The 23,358-nt window shown below is 41.7% G+C and overlaps 2 protein-coding genes across 2 annotated transcripts in view; one reads left to right on the top strand and one right to left on the bottom strand.

Moving 5' to 3' along the window:
* The window catches only part of LOC106602365 (lipopolysaccharide-responsive and beige-like anchor protein), a 333,282-nt gene that overhangs the window by 119,446 nt on the left and 190,478 nt on the right, over positions 1 to 23,358 (bottom strand). Inside the window, 3 exon segments of the mRNA XM_082974174.1 lie at positions 11,680 to 11,816; positions 14,259 to 14,402; positions 21,674 to 21,798. Coding sequence (XP_082830300.1) covers positions 11,680 to 11,816; positions 14,259 to 14,402; positions 21,674 to 21,798 — 406 coding nt within the window.
* Positions 8,054 to 9,973, top strand: LOC106602368 (protein mab-21-like 2). Its single transcript, XM_014194962.3, has one exon. The coding sequence runs from the start codon at positions 8,507 to 8,509 to the stop codon at positions 9,584 to 9,586; it is 1,080 nt and encodes a 359-aa protein (XP_014050437.1). The 5' UTR covers positions 8,054 to 8,506; the 3' UTR covers positions 9,587 to 9,973.

A 23,358-nucleotide genomic window follows, 5' to 3' on the forward strand; every position in this document is an offset into this window, starting at 1 on the left:
GAGCGAGAGAGCAGCGAGAGAGCAAGAAAGAGAGCGAGAGAGCAAGAAAGAGAGCGAGAGAGAGCGCGAGAGAGCGAGAGAGCAAGAAAGAGAGCGAGAGAGCAAGAAAGAGAGCGAGAGAGAGAAAGAAAGCGAGAGAGCAAGAAAGAGAGCGAGAGAGAGAAAGAAAGCGAGAGAGCAAGAAAGAGAGCGAGAGAGAGCGCGAGAGAGCGCGCGAGAGAGCGAGAGCAAGAAAGAGAGCGAGAGAGCGAGAGACATCACCATCAGAGACAGAGAGACAGAGAGAGAGAGAGACAGAGAGAGACAGAGAGAGAGAGAGACAGAGAGGGAGAGAGAGAGAGGAGTGTAAAGGAACCCAATTTATTCTAATGTATTCACTGAGGAAAAGTTATTCATTCTGTCAGAATTCCTACTTCAAATATCTCCATTACTCACAGTGGGGGGACTGGAGACGTCTAAGAACATGAATCTGTATCCAGACAGGCAGAAGAGAGCGTATCCATGACATACATCTTGGTCATCATTGATTTCACTAAAGAAGAATGACCACTAACCACCATTATTATAACCATCTATTAGATACATCTAACGAGCAAATATACCTGCCATACAAGTTCCAATGAGTTATCCAGACTCACTACTTAGACCCAATGTTCAGGTCAAGTTGCAGATTGTATGGACGTCAAGATTCCCTGCAACATTGAAAACGGATAACGAAGAATATATATGGAGGCAAAGCATACACGAGGGGGAATGGTTGGCTACATCGTGTTGTACGCCAGCCAGGTGCTAAAAAAACAGCAGCCGTATATCCCATAACCCCTTGGGGCTAGGCTGAGTAATCTGGTAGCTCACTAGCTAGCCTCTTCAGTAGCTGGGCAGATGTGGTAGTGTGTTGGGGGGGGGGGGGGGGGGGTACTTTCGAGAGCGAGTGAGTCAGAAAAAGAGGTGCTTATCAGAAAGCAGAGTGAGAGAGAGGGGTTATGGACCCTGTCCTGGTGGAGTGAGAGGATCACTGTGGAGTGAGAGGATCACTGTGGAGTGAGAGGATCACTGTGGAGTCGTCACACAAAGACTGAATCTTCAGACAGGCCTCATCCTCTTTTACTCTATTCAATACAGACCAGAGAAAGATCTTTAGGAGCCGTCTGATAATGCGGGATGTTTTCAGACCGAGATAAACAGGCAGAGAATAAAAGAGGACTTCGATAGAAACCCCCAAAAAAGGCTGAAAAGAGCCTCAAACTAAGCTGTTTAGTATCTATGACGTGTTTAGTTATACACTTACCCTAAAACATAACATGGGCATATATTGGCTACATAAAATCCCCCAAATGATTATAATCATTATAACATGTGTATTAACATCTGTAAAATCTGCATGATTAGCATAATCACCATTGACGCACTGAACATAGCCTTGGATGACTTCAAATGGACGCCAGAATCCAAAATGCCATATAAGGTGCACAGACACCAAAGCGGAAGTGCGCGGAGATGAAACGGAATTCTAGAATCTCTGCAGTTCTGTAGTGTACTCCAACATGATGGATTCTGAAGGAGGCTATCGGAAATTAACTCTGTTTGGCTAAGAGGGATCAACCTTACGGTTCTGAGACTATTTGTTTTCGTTCTGTTCCTACAAATCAGCTGACCCTAGAGGGAAGTGTGACAAGCCTTAAGAATAAGCAGCCTCACATAGCTTTTTCGCCAAAAGCGAGCCTTTCCTTGAAAGAAGTCCCTCTAGATCCACACGCTGAGGGAACATTCGTGATAACATTGAAACGAATAGTGAATGACGAGTCCAAAAGACGATTCACACAAAATGTTTGTATGAATTAAGGAGAGGTCAAAGGGTGGGGCCAAAATACACACAAGCGCGTGCACATGTGTACGCACACGCAAACACTCTGAAACTACACGACATTGTGATGACTAACTACACCTAATATAACCTCAGTAATAGCATCCATACATAGACACTACTTGAACACCAGAAACCCACACAACAAAAACAACATTCTAGCTCTGCAGCGTTGCCCCTAATAGGTGCAGTGTTGTCACGACAGTGTGAAATCAGTTGAACTCCGGTTCAGACACTTTTGCTTCAGTTGCTTATGAAGGTAAGAATTTATATTCCAGATATGTGTATATTGACCCTGTCTGACATTCAGAGTGTATTTACAATTTGTCTTTATAAGTCATACTTACTGTCACCATATATTTCATTAAGCTACAGTTAGCGTGTTACTTTACATTTGGACATCTTCACGACTGTGCGCGTGTCCCATCCCAAATGGCACCCTGTTCCCTATATAGTGCACTACTTTTGACCAGGGTCCATAGGGCTCTGGTCAAAAGTAGTGTACTATGTAGGGAATAGGGTGCCATTTGGGACACACCCTTGGGGCGTGTATTCATCTTTCAGGGACTGAACTGTGCTTTTGATATTAAACAGTCTTGCAGTCTAAAATAAAAACCCTTAACCGTTCTTTTTTTCTTTCTTAAGCAGCACGCCAAGGCTCCTTGAGAACGACTATTCCTCCAGTCGGGCATGATTCAGGGGAAAAGAATGTCAAATCTCAACAGTTTTGCATTTTTCAAATCTTCACAATAAATCAAGGTTGTAAGTAAACCATACATCACGCGGTACCGAATGTAACTTTGCCTTTTCGGTTAGAGTTCAAGTATTTTTGCTAGAAACTTCCAAATGAACGTTTGCGTCTATGTGGCTTATCTCGTCTCTTGACAGCGTCAATTCTACTACGGTATATCCAGAACATTGCAAATAACAACAGATAGGAGGTGTATGTTGTAGGTTGACTACTACACTGACATGAACGCCACTCCACCAACTGTAAATCAAAGATAGGAACAGGTTTAGAAAACAGAGATGGGTAATACAAAATACCAAATATGCAGGATCATGCGAAAATTGCCAGATTGCATTTTCTTGAGAAGGGTGTGTTTGTGTGTGTGTGTGTGTGTGTGTGTGCGCGTGTATAGCATGCCTATACTGTGCATTCAGAAAGTATTCAGACCCCTTGACTTTTTCCACATTTTGTTACATTACAGCCTTATTCTAAAATAGATTAAATACATTTTTTTTCTCATTAATCTACACATAATACCCCATAATGACAAAGTCAAAACAGGTTTTTAAAATGTTTGCAAATGTATAAAAACGAAAGAAAAGGAAACACCTTATTTACATAAGTATTCAGAACCTTTGTTATGAGACACCCATAATTGAGCTCAGGTGCATCCTGTTTCCATTGATCATCCTTGAGATGTTTCTACAACTTGATTAGAGTCCACCTGTGGTAAATTCAATCGATTGGACATGATTTGGAAAGGCACACACGTCTATATAAGGTCCCACAGTTGACAGTGCATGTCAGAGCAAAAACCAAGTTATGAGGTCGAAGGAATTGTCCGTAGAGCTCCGAGACATGATCGTGTCGAAGAACAGCTAAAGTCCCCAAGAACACAATGGCCTCCGCCCGGCCAAACTGAGCAATCGGGGGAGAAGGGCCTTGGTCAGGGAGGTGACCAAGAACTCAATGGTCACTCTGACAGAGCTCCTCTGTGGAGATGGGGGAACCTTCCAGAAGGACAACCATCTCTGCAGCACTCCACCAAATCAGGCCTTTATGGTAGAGTAGCCATACAGAAGCCACTCTTCAGAAAAAGGCAGGACAGCCTGCTTGGAGAATGCCAAAAATCACCTAAAGTCTCTCAGACCATGAGAAATAAATCAAATCAAAATGTATTTGTCACATGCGCCGAATACAACAAGTGTAGACTTTACCGTGAAATGCTTACTTACACGCCTTAATCAACAGTGCAGTTCAAGAAGAAGAAAATATTTACCAAGTAGACTAAAATAAAACGTAATAATAAAGATAACACAATAAGAATAACAATAACGAGGCTATATACAGGGGGCACCAGTACCAAGTCAGTGTGCAGGGGTACAGGCTAGTTGAGGTAATCTGTACATGTAGGTGGGGGCGAAGTGACCATGCATAGGTAACAAACAAACAGCGAGTGTACAAAAAGGGAGGAGGGGGGGACTCTGGTCTGATGAAACCAAGATTTAATTATTTGGCCTGAATGCCAAGCTTCACGTCTGGAGGAAACCTGGCACCATCCCTACGGTGAAGCATGGGGGTGGCAGCATCATGCTGTCATCTGCCTTTTTCTGAAGAGTGGCTTCTAACATCTCTAGAGAGACCTGAAAATAGATGTGCAGCAACGTTCCCCATCCAACCTGACGGAGCTTGAGAGGAACTGCAGAGAAGAATGGGAGAAACTCCCCAAATACAGGTGTGTCAACCTTGTAGCGTCATACCCAAGAAGAGTCGAATGTGCTTCAACAAAGTACTGAGTAAAGGGTCTGAATACTTATGGAAATGTGATATTTCCGATTTTGCACAACAACAAAAAATTACGTTTTTTACTTTGTCATAATGGGGAATTGTGTGATGGGGGGGAAAAAACGATTTAATCAATTTTAGAATAAGGCTGTAACATAACAAAATGTGGAAAAAGTTAAGGGGTCTGAATACTTTCCGAATGCACTGTATATGTGGAAACACCAAATACACTCATCATAAGTGAAAATTATCACATAGACTTGAGGTTACATTACTTAACTTGAACCAGGAAATAGCCAATAAAACAAATCCCTCAATTAAATTAATATATCCAACGGACACACCCCTTAATTACAGTTATATAGTTTTTCAACATCTCGGCTTATAGTTAGTTAATCAAGATAGTGAGTTTTGTGAATCCGTCCCGAGGTCACCTACTAGGGTTGGGCCGATATATGATCAAATTGAATATCGCGATATTTGACATTGACGATATATCGTGAAGTGCAAGACTACTCGATTTGAACTTTACAAATCAAAAACGGTGCAGTTTTATCACTTAGGCTGTTTAAATATGTTGAAAATGAAGTCTAAATTAATTAACTAAGCCTTATTGTTTCACAACACAAAGATGATTTAACGTTACTATTGTAAATAAGCACAAAAACAACACAGGCTGGAATGATTTACTCATTAACTGCGCAAAACGATTGTATCAGATATTGCAATATCTGGAGTAGCATATCAAAGAAGATGTCTCCCCAAATATCAGCCAAACCCATCTCCTACACTACAGTAATCTGTACTCTCTGTAGTGTTAGTGGCTTCATCAATACTACTGGAATCTATGACAATGACAAGCAGGCATTTGCCATCTTACTGTTATTTTTTTTTTTTAAGTGTTTGCAGAGAAAAACTGAAAAACACTTCATCACTTGGTTTCTGGCAACTTTGTGGCTTATTTCAGTATCCACACTGTATTTTCAGTGGTTGCATTTTCCAGTCTTCAGCTAAACCCGATGCTACAATGAATGTGGTGAGCATGAGAAACTAAAGCTAAATAGAGTACATGAGTATTCCAGGAATGTTTCAGTCCCTTAACCTCTGTGTAGTGGTCATGCTGACCAATCTGTGGGAAACATAATGTATATTTGGCACAAAAAGCATATTTTCCAAAATGGGAAATAATAGTTGTGTTTTAGTCATACTAAATTACAAAAAAAGGCATTGGCTGTATAAAGCCTGCATAACATTGAGACAATAGTGTTTCAGTCATTTACTAATATTAACATCAATTACATTTAAAATGTTAGTCTGTCTCCGTTTAAAGGGCCAACCAATCTGTAAATGCAGTTTTCCCCCATATGTCTAAACACATGTTAAACTAGCTTCGCTGACTATTGTATGATAAAAATATATTTGAAAAGGGAAAAAATATACATTTGAAATAACGTCATAATGTACATAAGAATGCGAAAGAAGGTTTTCATATCATCAATATAGATTTTTGATAAGCCATGTTAACTCCCCGTAATTACATCGTTGAGTGCTTTGCTTAACACCACAACAAGGACCTGGAGATATTTCCATCTCCAAATAGCCAAAAAGTCGTTGCAATTAAAACACTTATGTCTAATTAGGCCAAAAGCCTCGAGGGATCCCGACATAAAAAACGACGTCCACTGGACAGAGAATGTCCAATTGACTCCCTAATGAATTTAATGCCAAAGCTCCTAACAACCTGCGCCTCATTAACTTGAGTAGTCTACAACGGGAGGACGGGAAAATAAGCTTCAGATAGATCAATAGTTTTGGAAAGAGGACTTTAACTTAAGTAGCTTTCATTTAACTGAGGCGTTATTTTTTGGGCCATTCTATTGCAGCATCACTGTCTGAGGAGCAGTCTCACACCCCGCCTTCTCCCCGCGCGTCTCGGTGCTGTGCCCGCGAGGAGACGGTGATTGGTTCTTAAGTCATCTAACATGAAGTCTGGGGTGATAAGAGGACTTCAATTACAATCCCGGGCCCGCGCGAAGAACCCCTGTCCGTTTATTATTCATCACCGACAAGGTTCACGCGCCGATAAAGCGATGACCAGATTAAAAGTACGTGCATTTTTAGAAAACCACGCACAGCGCACAATGACAAAGAAAAAGCCGGTTGTTTGTCTTTAGAGTGATTTAAAAAATATAATTGAGCTTCTTGGAAATCAATTACATATTTAAATTGTTGTAATAAGAATGTGAAAAGAGAAACATCAGACCTTTTGCTTTTTTCTGAATTAGGCATTATTAATGTAACATGCGCTTTATAAAACGACAAGGGCAAATAGGCTGCAATAAAACAGGCCCCAAACATAGTATTGAAGAACTACGGAATACCACGTTTTTAACATCCCAAAGGGTCTTACGATGTCAATTAAAATAATAGGCCTATAGTCTTATTATCGTTCATCACATTTTATAATTACACGCGTGCTAAAACTTGCACTGCAGGTGCGTGCAGTGCGCATCAATTCTAGGCGGAATTGTTCTCCGTTCTTAAATTGTGCAATGACATGAAATGGGTCAAATATGGAAGTAATATGATGTTAATTTGTCCGATAGAATATTAGGGAAATTAGTAGGCCAAATTGGTATGGGAAAACAATAAACCACATTTCGGTGAGGGGAAGGTTGTTGCTCTTTAATCCGATATCCGAGGGAAATTACTGGGTGTCATTTGAACTATTCAGGCCTATAATCTATTGTCACGATACACCAAGATGAAATCACCAGGCACAACAAAAAGCATGTCCCTTAAGACAAGTGCATATGTTAGAGGTTTGAAATGTGAACAACTTCTAGCCTATTAGATTGGAGAGAAAAAAATACTGAAAATCAGGAAAACAAAAATGATATGCTATTTTATGGAAAAAAACACAAATATTAGAAATATTGTACACTCACTGAACATTCGATTTATCTCGTTAAGCTGATTATCACACACCGTGTTGAACCCGCAGCCTGGAGACGCGCTTTCTAATAAAATTAGTCTTTCTTGTTTCTTGACGCATAAACGTCATAAAACATCAGTCAAAAATGTCTTGATATACATAAATTACCAATTCACTAGAAATATGCAAATGCACGAATAGTCCAATAATGCATACATACAATAACTGTACAGCATTTTTTTTAAGTATTGGTTACATAGTCAAAAGCGATTAAAACATTAGTGCTCATGTTTATAAAGGAGTATCAAGCCTCATTAACTGCCATAGAAAAACGAAAGGGTTCCAAATTGATGCCATTCAGACATGAAGCGAGCAAGTAAATAAACACTTCCCTTGCCAGGTATCCTGCATCACTCAATGCGCAACCTATTCTCCTTCTAAATAGTTCCATTTTATATTGAGCACGTGCACACCTGGGGGAAAAAAGGCTAGGTCAAGGCAAAAGAGACACAGCTGTCTTTAAAACGTATTAAATATACTTCGTAGAAAAGAGCACAAAGTGTGTATACGAAAAGGAACCGTTTATCTTCCTATATCTCGACCTGGGAGCAGAGGCTCCGCGCGCAGGATGTTGGAGAGCGAAAGTGTGCCTCTCCTGAAAGAGTGCTTGTCGGAGAGGCCTCTGATTGGCTGGTTGCACTGACAGCTCCGCCGTTGATTGCATGAGGAGAAGCCCGACCCCTTTCACTCTTCTAGGGGACCATTCATAAACTACACAAGTCCAGCTCGCACAGCTGAGTGTGGACAACAGTGGGGCAAGGTAGGAGAATAACGCGTAGTTTTCACGTTCAACCGAACGGACAAGGAGAGATGAGTGGTCACGACCAGAGCTTTATCCTTTAGGGTCTGCAAGCGCGAGGACACGGACGGTATTATATTGTACACTGAGCCCACCCCATTCTGGGGCTGCCCACTGCATATGACTGATATTTAGTAGCCTATTACGTTGCATCCCTATCGGTTTCCTTCCGACACTGTCTGACGTCCATCCGCTGTGTACGCAAAAAAAGTTGAATTGTATATTTTTTCCATTGCTTGGGGAAGAGCGTTTCGCCTCTGGCTTTACCGGTAAGCATTGGATCCGTCAACGTACTGCGACTCACCGGTGTACAGCCCGGACCTCTGCCCAAACATGATCGCGACGCAGGCAAAGCTGGTCTACCAGCTCAACAAATACTACAGCGAGAGATGCCAAACTCGAAAAGCGGCCATTGCAAAGACTATCCGGGAGGTGTGTAAGGTAGTGTCGGACGTCCTGAAGGAGGTCGAGGTGCAGGAACCCCGGTTCATCTCCTCTCTCAGCGAGATAGAGGCGCGCTTCGAGGGGATGGAGGTCATCGCCCCCAACGAGTTCGAGGTGGTCCTCTACCTCAACCAGATGGGAGTGTTCAACTTTGTTGACGACGGTTCTCTGCCCGGCTGCGCTGTACTGAAGCTGAGCGACGGCCGCAAAAGAAGTATGTCTCTCTGGGTCGAGTTCATAACGGCCTCGGGCTACCTTTCCGCCCGGAAGATCCGCTCAAGGTTTCAGACTCTGGTGGCGCAAGCGGTGGATAAGTGTAGCTACCGTGACGTGGTTAAAATGGTAGCAGACACAAGTGAGGTAAAACTAAGGATCCGGGAGAGATACGTGGTTCAGATCACCCCTGCGTTCAAGTGCACAGGGATCTGGCCTAGGAGCGCTGCCCAGTGGCCCATGCCCCATATCCCCTGGCCTGGTCCGAACCGGGTGGCCGAGGTCAAGGCCGAGGGCTTTAACCTTCTCTCCAAAGAGTGCTACTCGTTGACCGGGAAACAGAGCTCGGCTGAGAGTGACGCCTGGGTCTTGCAGTTCAGCGAGGCCGAGAATAGGCTCCTGATGGCGGGATGCAGGAAAAGATGCCTCTCGGTCCTGAAGACTCTCCGCGACCGTCATCTCGAGCTACCCGGTCAGCCACTCCAGAGCTACCACATGAAGACCCTGCTGCTGTATGAGTGTGAGAAACACCCGAGAGAGACCGACTGGGACGAGTCCTGCCTCGGAGATCGAATCAACGGAATTCTGCTGCAGCTCATCTCGTGTTTGCAGTGCCGCAGATGCCCTCATTATTTCTTACCAAATTTGGACCTGTTTCAGGGGAAGCCCCACTCGGCCCTGGAAGCTGCAGCAAAGCAGACGTGGAGACTGGCGAGGGAAATCCTCACTAATGCAAAAAGTTTGGACAAATTATAAACTGTCGAACTGTCTGATTGTGATACTATTGCTATTTAGGGCCGAGGTGACGTTTTGAGATCACCTCAGAGTGGAGGAAAACGTCATGATCCTGGGTTCTCCGAGCAATGTGAAACAATTGACAAACTAAAAACAAGCAAACAAAATAAACTTTTACAACGGAGTGAAATGGGACAGAGAGAGAACGTGAAGGTACATTAAGCTAAATGTAATACTTTTTTGTTGTTTTGTTTGAAATGTTTTCACAAAGTGAATAAATGTTTATTTAAAATTATATGCACAAAATCTTTAAGTGAAAGAATAGAAATGTAGCGTGCCAAGTTCCAATTTTTCATTACGTGACCTTAAACTGAAATGTTAATAAAACGAAGAAAACATTACAACTTGGCCTTGTGTTTGTATACATGTTTTGAGAACTGGCATTGTTTAGTAAGAGTAATAGAAATGTAATTTATATTTACTAGATAAAGAGGATCGTGGAATCAATTCCTGTGTGAAAAACAGAATTCATGTGCGTAAAAAAGGAATGTTAATACTAATAAATGTACATTTGGCAAATCTTGGGCCTAGATTAATTTGATACAAATTACGAGTTTTGCATTATTATGCATATCAAAGAACATACATTAATTTTCGTCTTGGAATAATTAATATAGCACACTATAATTTAGTTCGATTTGATGCAAATTGTTTTAACAAAATAATAACGTCTATTTAGTCGACAGTTTGATGTCGATAGGCTATATGACTGCAAAAAAAAATCCTATTTAAACACACCGGTATGCATGTCTGTTATTACTGTGTATTAACTATTGGGGAGATAGGGAGAGATTGGGGCGAAAAAACTGCATGAGGATAAAGAGAAACACAACAACCACTTGTAGTAGGCTCATTCACCAGAACAGACCATTGCTAAATTCAGATGAATTCATTTGCCGTTTCAATAGGAAAATGTTAACGCATGAAAATCAAAACCTCAAAGGTTGATTCATGAACTTATCTGTTATTATAACTATATTATGATTATAATTGTTGATTATATTGTTGTTATTGCCAATAACCCTGGGCGCAGACTGCTGGAAACAAAGATACACAACTGTCACTCAATGACTTGCCAGGGAAAGTCAGGGCCCATTTCTTAACGAGACCTGATTCATATCGCTTTCACTACGAGCGACTAAACACCACGCGGTTATATTAGTACAGTAGGCTATCCATTAGCAGCAGCCTATTTGGTTTACCACTGAACTGTTGAACACAAATAGAACGAGGATATTTTGAAATTAATATTCATTACTATAGCCTGTTATTTAGGATATTCAAATGAGTCATTTAGGCTACATTTCAAAGGTGTCGAATAATAAATTCAAGTAATTTCATGGTTTTTGATTCTCAACAAAACTTACCACAACATAAGCCATTGGGCCTACACAGTATTCCTGATTCCTGGGCTGTATTTCACGAACAACTGAAAGACCAGAAGGAAGAAGAGCAGGCCTAGTCGTCTCTCTATATCTGGCACATTGTATTCTGATGTGCGACAGACTAACTTATTTTTCAAACGTTTGCTTGTGATGCTTCTGCTGGCTCCGAGGCCTTTGTGTATCGAATCCGCAGAGCAAACACCCGTTTTCAGAGAGACGTGATGTTGTCAATGACGTAGCCCACTAAACCAATGCAATTCAACCACGAGTGAAGCTATTGCTTAATGTTCACTTTCACAACGCAAATACACACACACCACACAACAGCATCATAGCCTATACGATTGTTATAATCTCAATTATAGAGATTATTGAGTCTCGGTGTACATTTGGATTATTCAATAATTATTTGACTTGATGATGATCGCAGAAGTCGAGGGTGCTTACAGTGTCATGCAATAGCCTAAAGGCTTTTAGTCTATGCATGTTCATTATTTGGAGTTATTTATTACATTCTTATAACGGCTTTATGCTGCAGAAAGGCATGACTTGGAGGTGCTGGGGCCAGGGAAGGACTGGGAGAAAGGCCTGAGCCATTTTGAAAGCTGGTTTTACAGAATGACGGGAGGGCCTGCTTTGGATCCATGGAAGTTAAAGCCCTTCTCTTACCTTTGGATCGATCGTCTTAAAGCTGGCCTCTTCTTCATCCACCTCGAAGTAGAGTTCAGACGCGGTGATGGACAGCGTTCCTTTCACCACCACCGCTGGGGCGACCAGCTGAGCGCTAGTGCTCATGTTTACAGGGCCTAGGAGACAGACAGGGCCCAACAACGGCACGGGCCAGAAAGCAAACATTAGCCCGCTTTAAAAAAAATCACCCCCTTCTCCTCCTCGAAAAAAGAGAGTTTTTTTCAAAGGGCAACAGCGTGTAAAAGTAAACATATAAACTCAACAACGACACGCACTGACTTCGATGGCTCCGTTTGTCTCCGTGAAAATACCATACCAATATAGAGAAGGCCACATATGCATTTTTAATGAGGGAAAATATTTGCTCTAGGCCAGGGCTGCCAACCCTCTTCCTGGTGATCTACCTTCCTAATTTAACACACCTGATTCTACTAATTAGCTGCTCAACAAGACCTTAACTAGCTGTATCAGATATGCTAAATTAGGGTTGGACTGAAAACCTACAGGACAGTAGATCTCCACGAAGAGGGTTGGGCAGCCCTGGTCGAGGCGATGGGTCGGTTGTATCGGCCTGTCTATCAAATGCGAGGTCAAGGAGAAAAATAAATATAATTCTCAATTGTATAATTTCTAGCTTAAAACTGCATGCAAATGATTTGTGTAACTGCAATTGAAATTAAGAATGCAATTTACATTTCACAATTATTATTAGACTATTATTAGACCTCATTTCCTTGCTAGATCGAGTTAGATCTAATATGGCGTGTTGTTAAGAACTGAAAGCAGAATCACTACGATCTGAACAGTTCCTCTTTAGACTACGGGGAGGGAGAGGTGGTTTGACCCGCTGAGTAAAATATCAGCATCTGCGTAACCCAAGACAGACCAGCTTTGTCAAAAAATAGAATCAGCTGTCAATCAGGCCCCATTGATTGCGGGCTGGTGCTACGTCTGTTTAATCTCTCATCAATCTTAATTTATGCCAGTATGACAATGAGAAGGCCGCTCGAGGGATCACCGTGTAAGCTCTTGCCGCTCCTGCCCCGCTCTCCACGTGTGCAGAAGCATTGTATTTGCTGATGTACCGCGCGGCAGAAAGGGGCTTCAGAGCCCGGCTTGATTTCCCCAAAGCACCCACGTCTTTCCGAAACGGGTGGCTATGGAATAAACAGATATGTTCATTTGTTGCCGTCTCCCCCTCCCTCCCCCCTTAGCCCTCCGAGCATTGTGAGCATTAGCATGTAATCCGGGCGCGAAATAACATTTTTCAATCACTGCCATGGAGACATTCAATTACACCTGGTGTTGTTCAGACAGACAGCTGCCTGTACTGGGACGCTGCGTCCTGTCTGTCTAGTCAGAGGAGTAGGAGAACCACATGACAATTTCCACTTCATTTCAGAATCCATGTCACTTTATTATGCATGGAATCTCCCCTTAATCCTATTGTCATCGTGGGCGTTGTTTTTTTTTATATAAATTGCGCTCTGAGCGCATTTATATTAGTCTACAGTGGGTGAACAAGTTATAGTGGAAAGCCATGATGTGGGGAAATTAAGGATTATATAGGATGCAATCCGGTTAGTAACATAACTAATAGTCCGATAGGAGTTCCAGGTATAGGGAGCTACATTTACATCAATATGGGTGTGAGATAATGGATTTAAAGTGGATAAGAAATTGGACAGCAACTTCATTGTATGTGTTTGAGTCTTGTTAACGGCAAGGCCTACAGTCGTTTTGATCTCAGCCTATACTATTTATTCGACATGGATTCATATAGGAAAACTGCACATTTAGAGCAATTATAAACAACTAAAGACACAGAAAATGTTTAAGGTCCATAGTGCTATTCTAAAATGTGAAAATAATACCGTTTAGCTAAAAGCCGTGCGCGGTGCACCTATACGCTATGCCCAATCATAAAATAGGCCCACATGCGATGCATGTGTCAAAAATATCGCACTTGTCACGAGTACAAATTTGCGGTTTTCATTTAACATTTAACATAAAGGAAGTCTGAGGTAGGATCCAAAATAGAAATTAACCTCGAGGCAAAAACATTTAGACAAAACGCACAGTTCACTTCTTGAATTATAGGCCAATTCTCAACCTCTCAATGATAAAAAATTAAATAATTACTGTGTCAAAAGCTAACTATGAATCATATTACACAAGCGTGTTGGTACTTATGTACTATAATTTTATTACAAACAAAAATGCGCTTTGCTTTGAGATATGTGAACTTGTAAACAAGCGCCAATGGGACATGTTTGTGTGTGTTATTATCTCCTCCTCCCCCAAAGCCAGATCATCACAAAGCATCATGAGACTCCAGGGGTAATGGGAGGCGCTGGGGAGGTTATCCCCCCTTATTAACCGTTCCGGAGCCCCGTTATCCTGCATGCGCGCCTCAAAGTACCCGTAGCAGTACCCGCACGCGTTAGAAATGGAGACGCTTTAAAGGCGGGAGGGGGAGAATTCAACCAACGTGCGTTCCCAGCCCCCTCTAGATGATGCGCGCTGGGACATGAAAACGGATGAGCTGCATGCGTTACCTGTTAGGTTCTCCAATTCCTTCTCCTCCAAGGATGATAGAGTGTCATCGTCGCCATCCAATAATATCTCACTCTCAGAGTTCTGATTTCCCAGCGCCTGACTTCTGATGGACTGTTTGCCTTTGAGGACATCTTCCTCCGGAGCTGAAAGAAGAAAAGTATTTTAAACCGCCATCCAAACGTAATTGTGTTTTTACCAAGTGACTTTTCTGTGCAGAGGTTAGTATCCTAACAAGAAACGTTTGAAATATATAGACAAAAAATATGCTGCTATTCTGGGCTATATTTAATGATAGTTTACTATATCACAGGTATGACAGATGTAATATTAAAAAGATCACTGAAAATGCATGGCTATATAACCTATTAATATTGTAGCATATTTAATTGATCAATAATTCGTACCACGAAAGTCAAGTGAATATTCAAATGTCAATATAAATATTTATTGAGTTGAGTTGTCTATTTTGCCACAAATATCTTTAATTATTTAGGCTAAGTCTTGACGTTTTGCGTTGCAATTCCAGAATGGATTCGAAATTAAATTGGTCAAAAGTATTTTAAGATTTGACAAAATAGCATGAATAAGTCTGATAAAAATGTAATAATGCCATAATTATGATATAAAGCAATAGTTTATAACTCAAGTGCACATTCAGATGCAACACGGATCTTATGCTAATATGATTCTTAGTAAAATGAAAAAACTCCATGCGAAAAATAACGTCAACATAAAGATGCTGCAAGCTGATGTAAACATCAAAACGAGTTTATAAAACCATGATAGAAAACTGGCAACAATTTTAAGTGGAACTTCATGCAATTTTCATATATTATTGTCACAATTTGTCAAGTTATCATAGAGCCATAAACCCAGCTGGAACACCAGCACTGACTCTTGGGAGCCTTCGGGGTTATTGTGAACATGAAAGGTTACGTTAACTAATCGGACTCTCATCTTATCTCATAAAGCTATTTTCCAATGGCGTTGTGCCAACGCAGGCTAGCTGTACCCACATGGCAGCGGGAGTGAGGTTACAATGTCATAGCGCGACATTGTATCGACTTGTCTTTACTGCATTACCTGAATGGCACTAATCTAATAGTTCAAATCCAATTACTTTATTTAATTGATACCCAGGCAATAACGTGTATTTCAGTGCATTTCTAATGCAGATATACAACATTGTATGTAAAGTATAAAATGTACTGATAATAAAATATAAAATTCATTGTTAAAACCCCAATTTGCCTGTGCTGTGCCCTTACAAGTCATCAAAACAAAAAATGTGTCTGGTCAAACCCAATATCCAGAAACATGAGACAAAGATATTACAACAAAGCAAAGAGCCGCCAAAGCTTACTGCCTTCCTTTTTTATTTCAACTTAACATGACGAGGTTCCAAAAGGATTTAAGTGAAACAGTAATCTGCAAACATTTACAGAACCCTCATCATGCAGGCCCTTGGTGTGTGTGTGTGTGAGAGAGAATGTGTGTGTGAAAGAGATAGAACGAGAGTGTGTGTGTGTGTGTGTGTGTTACACTCAACATAGTTTCTTTGCTCTCCACTCCAAAACCACTGGACAGTGACCCAGTGGCCCCTCCAATCTCTCTGAGCAGCATCACCTGATGAGGTTAGACCCTAAGATAATTAGCATTTTTCTCAACATCAGAAACTATAATATATGGACTCCAAAACTGCTGAGAGAGAGCAGAGAGAGAAAGAACAAAAGAGAGAGACCTGAGAGAGAAAGAGAGAGAACTGAGAGCAGAGAGAACTGAGAGCAGAGAGAGAGAGCAGAGTGAGAGAGCAGAGTGAGAGAGAGCAGAGTGAGAGAGAGCAGAGTGAGAGAGAGCAGAGTGAGAGAGCAGAGTGAGAGAGAGCAGAGTGAGAGAGACAGAGAGCAGAGAGAGAAAGAGAGCGCAGAGAGAGAGAGCAGAAAGAGAGCAGAGAGACAGGGAGCTGAGAGAGTGTGAGTCTAAGAGAGCTGAGAAATCTCATGTCATGGAAAATATGCAGCTCAATGATATTTAGACTGGTCTTCCTGTAATTAAGTCTCCCCGGAGGATTCTTGAGTTAGCGGCACTGAAATTACTACCAGCTCTCTAATACATACCACATGCTACAATAGTATAGTATATTCACACCATCCAAGTGAACTGACTGGACAGACCGATGGGCCCGGGACGACTTTCTCTCACTGACAGGAGTGAGATGAAAAAGGTAGACATGTGTATTTGAACTTCTGTACATTCTGCCATAAACATGCTCACTAAGTCTCACCCTGGGAAGACCACAACACACTAGCATATGGATGTAGAAGGGTCTTGGGTTGTGTTACAACTAACAAGAAAACACTACTGCTGCTATATCAACTTACTAGTTTGCCAATAAATGTTACTAAAAGGCTGTGAATGATTTACTTGTTAGTTGTGAATAGTATTATCAGAATTGGTCATGTTAGATTGTCTATTGTGTGCAAATAAAATTCTACAAACATTGTGCTGCTTTCGAAACTACTTTGTAAGTAAAAAAATAAACAGACAGGAGAATTTAAGAAAATAAAAACTCTATTATTAGATTATAGTTCTGATACATGTATCCTAACATAACAAAACTAATAACATAAAATATAGTATTCTTGAAAACATAATTGATATGATGTATATTTTTGATATATGACATAGGTACAGGGAAGTGTTCTGAATGCATGTTTTTATGATCAAATGTGGGAGTGTGTATCAAACAATTACAATCCATTTAACGCCATTTCAACTTAAAAGTGAAACAATCGAAGCACAGTAAAAACTAAAAGGCAGTGAAAAGTCTAAACATTTCATTAAAAAAACGCAATGGATATTAGGCTGTCTTAGCAAAATATTCAAAGGCTAACACATTTAACATGTCCTTCAGCTGAAGCAAAGTCTCTGTCAACTGTTGTCTATGTTACTTAGAATTATAAACTGGCTGGTTCGAGCCCTGAATGCTGATTGGCTGAAAGCCGTGGTATATCAGAACGTATACCACGGGTATGACAAAACATTTATTTTTACTGCTCTAATTACATTGGTAACCAGTTTATAAGGTCAATATACAATATATATCCAGGCACTCCGCGTTGCGTCGTGCTTAAGAACAGCCCTTAGCAGTGGTATATTGACCATATACCACACCCCCCCAGGCCTTAATGCTTAAATATGAAGTCTCAGTGAGTGTGAAAGTCTGGCGTTTTGTGGTTGGATTATAAATCCTTGACAAATAATTCTGAACAAAACACATACACATTTTACAACATATAACAAGCGACAACACTGAAACATTTCTGAAATAAGCCGGTATGCCACATACAAAATACCCATCAGGTCAAGTCACCCGAACCATTCATTGAGATGGAACAGGGGGCACAAACGTGAATAAAACCTGTCTACATTACACTTTCAGGCCCCATTGTTTCTCTAGCCAGAGGTTCAAAATACAAATGCTACTTTCACGCAATACTAAAGACATGCTACGTTGAGGCCCAGGTCATTTCCCTATTACCAGAGGTTCAACATGCTAATTCATATGCTTACATTACTAAAGCTCAAGGCATGCTTGGTCAAGAGCAATTAAATTGTCAGAATTAACAAATGTGTTTTTAACGAGACCATGGCCAGGAGCTGGAGTCATGAGGCGAATATTGATCTGCTGAACAGAGACATTAGTCTTCAAGTATTTACTCTGCCAGCCACCTCTCCTCCAGCCTCCCTCCACAGCCCTCCCTTCACCCAGGGCAGGACCAAATCAATCCTCAGAAAGCATGTCTCTTTCCAGCCATAAATACATAACTAGCCCCCTCACCGACCCAACCAGCCTGACCGCCACGCGTCTGCAGGCCGGCTGGGGCTCTCAGAGTGGAAATGGTCCTCAAGGTTCTTGGCTGGGTATGAATGATCACAGTTGTATAGAATCTAAGGATTGTCCATGGCCTAAATACAGGAATGTTTTCCTCCTGCATATCTTACATAAAAAATATGCCATTTAGGAAAGGGTTTACTTATACTTTGTGAAACAAACAATGCACTTTTTTTGCTAAATAAGTTGACAGGAATACAATACCTTTTAAAATCCCCAAATGTTTTTTTTAATTCTCTTACCGGTTAAATATGTCTAATTTCTATTCTTGAGTGTGTTTTCATGACTTGAAAAGTGTTGCCATCACTCTAGTAGCTGGAAATAAATGTTAAATGCAGATGTGATCATGCACTAAATATCTTCATTGGGGAAAGAGGAGGGTTTTCTCTCTCTCTATTTTCCCTGTTTCATGGGATCAGAATAATTACAGCCAGATATGACCTCTGTTCCCTGTTTGAAAACTCAACTCACGACTGCTCTCTCGCCTTGCGCTCCACTTCCGTTACAAATGTCGGGTCGATGAAAACAACAAGAAAGGTTACATCAGAAAATGGACGCTGCAGTCAGGCCTCAAGTCAAAGAGATATTTTAATGATATGTTCTTTCCCCAAATGCAGCAGGGTAGCGCGCGTGTGTGTGTGTGTGTGTGTGTGTGTGTGTGTGTGTGTGTGTGTGTGTGTGTGTGTGCATACGCAACTAACAGGACAATACTCTGCAGAGGTAATATACCCCGCCTTACCAAGACTGGCTGGTGGCTATTTTTACTACAGTAGTGACTTTTAAAGCAAAACACAGCCTATATGGCAGAATATGTCCTCCATATGTTGAGGACTATATCCAGAGCATGTTTTATACTGACTTACTGATGATGCCCCCTACTAGAACAGGAAGTCACAGAGTGATGCAGAGGGGAGAACAATTACAAGACACCAAATGACGCTTCAACGATCCCATGCCTTCATAATCAGCTCTTCATTGCACTAAAATTGTAAGATGGCGCCAACAGATGGTCGCCTTGTGCCCAGCTCCTACTCAACATTCATTGTTGAGGGAGAGCATGTGAGCAAGCATCACTGTTTACACCTGCTGTATCCTGTGCTCGTGACCAAATAAACTCTGATGACTTGAAATGATCTAACAGAAAGGGATGAAGGGAAAGAGAACGAGAGAAAAGCAAAAAGAGAATTAGGGAGACACACAAAGAGAAGAGAGAGAAAGAGAGAGAAAGATGGAGAAGAGAAAAACCTAGAGAGAGCGAGAGTGAGAAAGAGCGAGAGTGAAAGAGCGAGAGTGAGAGTAGCAGAGTAATACAGAGAAGGACCAGTGGTCCTCAGGTCCCTCCACCCTCCAGCTGCAGCTCCACACCACAGCCATTACGCCCGTCCCCGGTCCCCGCCGGGCCCATGAGGATGCTGGGATTGCCAGACGCTTATTGCTTTTAGATCACATTCTTATTGACTTCTGTCACGGCGGCCGTTTGTCAAGAGGACTGATGTCACGTTTGGAGGGGGGGGGCAGAAACAGGCCGTTATTGTGGAGAGCAATAGGTTAAGCCGGTAAAAACCAACAGGCCTACACAGGCACGGCCCTGATCGCTAACCCTGGTGTGACTGGGAATACGGCCTTTAGTGTCTTAACAGAAACTAGGGATTAGGGTCTACTCTGGGGACTCCTCTCTTACTTGGCCAATGAATGTGGTAGATGACTAAAACCGTTCTTCACACTGTGCCGACCAGAACCGTACTGTGCTGGCTCGGACATTTCCCTTTCACGTTGTATATTCCAGCATGGTGGCAGCAACCAGACCAGCCCAGCACAGCTTGGCTTAGTGCTGTGAAAATAGTAGTATAGCTCGCTCCCTAGTTATTATCCAAGATATGCAGGATAACGTTTTAGCAGAAACTAGGGATTAGGGCCTACTCCGGGGAAAACGGCACTCCTACTCTAACGCTAGAGAACGTGTGTCCTACGGCCAATGCGGTTAATGGCTTCTACGTTTCCTCCAACCTAGTTATCGCTAAGAATGAGACGGTGACTATTGAACTGTTGGTTCACTTTGGTTGAGTTGTCCTCATAGGAAGTTCAACAGAAAAATCGGGGTTTAACACTTTACATAAACGCCTTAAAAACAGAATCAGCACCTGTTGTTTTTAAAGCAAGTACAGGGAAACGAAAGGATCAATTGAAACCCAATTCCAGTGCTGGTGGTAAAGGTAATCAATACTGTTGGTTTTATCGATACCTCTGTCTTCTAGGTAATACAACGGTATTGATGTCACTGTTTCCTTTTAAACAGAACACGATCGTTGACTTGCTTTTACCACATGGTGCTGTTGAGCTCTTGGTCAAGAGCAACTAAGCTAGTTTGGGTTTCTCTCTGCAACACACACAAACAAGACGTACTGCGTAATTTATAGTCCTGATATTTCCAAAATGATTCATTTCACCTAAACTAATTAGCCCTCATATAATATTCACCTTCAAAGAAATACCTAATTATGCCCGTGAAAGTTAATCTATTTTTGTTTGGTGATCTTTAGCCAATTTAAGATTCATAACATTATAATGAGGCAGGTTTGTTAATGGGCATGAACACCGTTGGTCCTCCTCACCTGGCCCTCTTTATGAACATAATGACATCTCTGAGCTGATCAAACTGAACCCATGTGATTCTGGCACTATAGCTTCAGTCTTCTTTTTTTAATCAAATCAAGTACAAGTCATCCCCTGAGATGGTGGGAATGTTGTGCATGATGCCATGATTGGGAATTTAAAGCAGGGAAAATAACATGGAACAAAGGTAGTTGAGGTGGGATACCGACTGGGATTCAAGTGATTTATATTCATATCATTGTACAGCTACAATACTTACCTACCTAGCCTAAATCAACATCCCCCCCTTTAAATGTGTGAACCCATAGTATTTTAATTGCTGCTATACTTGGTGTCAAATTAAATATTCAAGAGAAAAATGAAGATGGAAAGAACGGAAGATCCCAACTGCTGCTTTCTATCAACAAGTCAAATGATAATGCATCATGGGAAATGGGGAGAAGACCAACCAAAGGGCTTGGTGCTTAGGAGTCAGGGAGGCTTGACATATTACTTACCATTAATGCCAGGTACCACTGTCATGCAAGAGTAAAGAAAAGGAAACAGATTTCACATTGCTACCACTGAAGGTTCATGCCAACTCAGACATCAAATAACTGAAAGGGGAGAAATTCTAAGTAAAACTTTAGGGATCGAGGAAGGGACAGGATGAGTGTGTGAGGGCCTATTGGAACACTGCGTACTAACATAGCTAACACTAATGGGGAGGCAAGTTAGGCAGTTAACTGTGTGAACTATTTCATTCAAATGAGGGTGTGCTTTTTCTTTTGACTGTTTCTTGTGGTACAATAAAACACTTATGGCAACTGTAGTGCTAATTTTTATTGCCGTGGACCTGCTGCCACAGACACTCACGGAGGGTTTGAGCAAAGGACGCTGGGTATTGAGCGAGGAGGGCTGACTGACCGTGTTCGGCTGCAGCTTTGAGCGTGGCCTTTGAGTGAGTGGATCCGAAGGGGTTCCTGACGAAGCGCCGGCGCCGCCTCAGGTCGTCCTCCCAGTAGTCGAGGCGCCAGAACTCCCGAGGACGGCTGCAGGGGAACAGAGGTAGCACATGTGTTAGCAATTACAGAACAGCGTGGTGGTAGCCTATAGCCCCAGTCACAGTGCAGAGTAGCGAGGCCAGCAGCAGCATAAAGACAGCCTTGTTTTGCTATGCTGGGTGTCTTCTTTTCCCCCCCAACACACAACAAATAGAACACAGAAGATAAACCACGTAAAACCCTGACCTTGAAAATAACAATAATTTCTCTCTCTCTCGTGAAATGAGCACTAAATACATTATGGTGGAATGAGCTGCTGACAGAGTGATCAGTTTCCCTACACTCCGACGTGCTCCCATTCCAGGCTCATTTGGGACCCAGCAGGGCACCTCGGCTCTAGCCTCTCTACCCGGGTAGCAGGCGAGTGCCCGGGCTGGTCCCAAAACGCCATTACAAAAACAGGGAAGCGGGAGAGGGGGATGGCATTACCAATATTAATCAATGTCCACAGGCCTCTGTCATTTTTCTTCCCAATTTGCACCTCCTCCTTTACCCAGGCCTGGTCAGCAGTAAATCAGTCAGACTAAAGTTCCGTCTCAAATAGCACCCTATTCCCTATGGGCCCTGGTCAAAAGTAGTGCACTAAATAGGGAATAGGGTGCCATTTTGAACACATCACACTTTCTAAGTCCCTGAGATTGGGTAACTGTTAATGAAGAGTCACAACCACCACACAGCATTGTGTTGTGTACATACAGGCAATAAAATATTAAAACTAAAAAAGGGATTTCAATTTAAATTATATTTTAAAATATTAATTACTTTTCTTTTGACACAGGAAATACATTTCTTCCCAACATTAGTGAGGTGTTTTTATTCCACCCACCCTTATCGAAAAAAGCTTGCCTAATCTAAATAACTAATTTACTGCTCGAGAAGAAATAGCTGGTAATTTGTCAAACTAAATTATGCCAAATGTGTTCCATATTGCACGTATTATGAGGGAATGTTTTCGGCATTTATAAATGAAAACAGCGGAAGAACACAACATAATCTCTCTAACTCAGTAGGGTGGAACGGAGGCCAGACACTTCCCTTCTTCACCTATGAGGTGGGTTCACATATTCAGTTTACTATTAAAGCACTGAGAAAAACAAGTGGTCTTTGACATGTGCAGGTGTGTATTTGGGTTATTCTTAAGGTTGCATTAGGGTTGGTGTATGGCTTTAGCCTCTAAACAGCTCAGTGTATTGATTTCTAGAAGCATGGTGAGATAGAACTCTGGAAACGCACGGTGCAGCGTCAGAAGGGTGAAGAAGGATTCTTGCGCAACAATTTTGAGTCTCATAGCGAAGGGTCTGAATACTTATGTAAGTAAGGTCTCTGTTTTTTTTGTAGTAATACATTTGCAAAAATGTCTAAAAACCTGTTTTTGCTTTGTCATTATGGGTATTGTTTGTAGATTGATGAGGGGGGGAAAAAACTATTGAATCCATTTTAGAATAAGGCTGTGGAAAAAGTCAAGGGGTCTGAATACTTTGCGCTGTAAGTCAGTGCGTCCACGGTGCTACGGGAGAAGTGTTCTAGTGTAACAGGGACTATTCCACC

The sequence above is a fragment of the Salmo salar genome, chromosome 04 (assembly GCF_965601325.2).
Source record: "Salmo salar chromosome 04, fSalSal1, whole genome shotgun sequence".
Taxonomy (NCBI): Eukaryota; Metazoa; Chordata; class Actinopteri; order Salmoniformes; family Salmonidae; genus Salmo; species Salmo salar.

Excerpts from the sequence above, each read along its gene's own strand:
- LOC106602368 (XM_014194962.3), top strand. The coding sequence starts at position 8,507 with ATGATCGCGACGCAGGCAAAGCTGGTCTACCAGCTCAACAAATACTAC.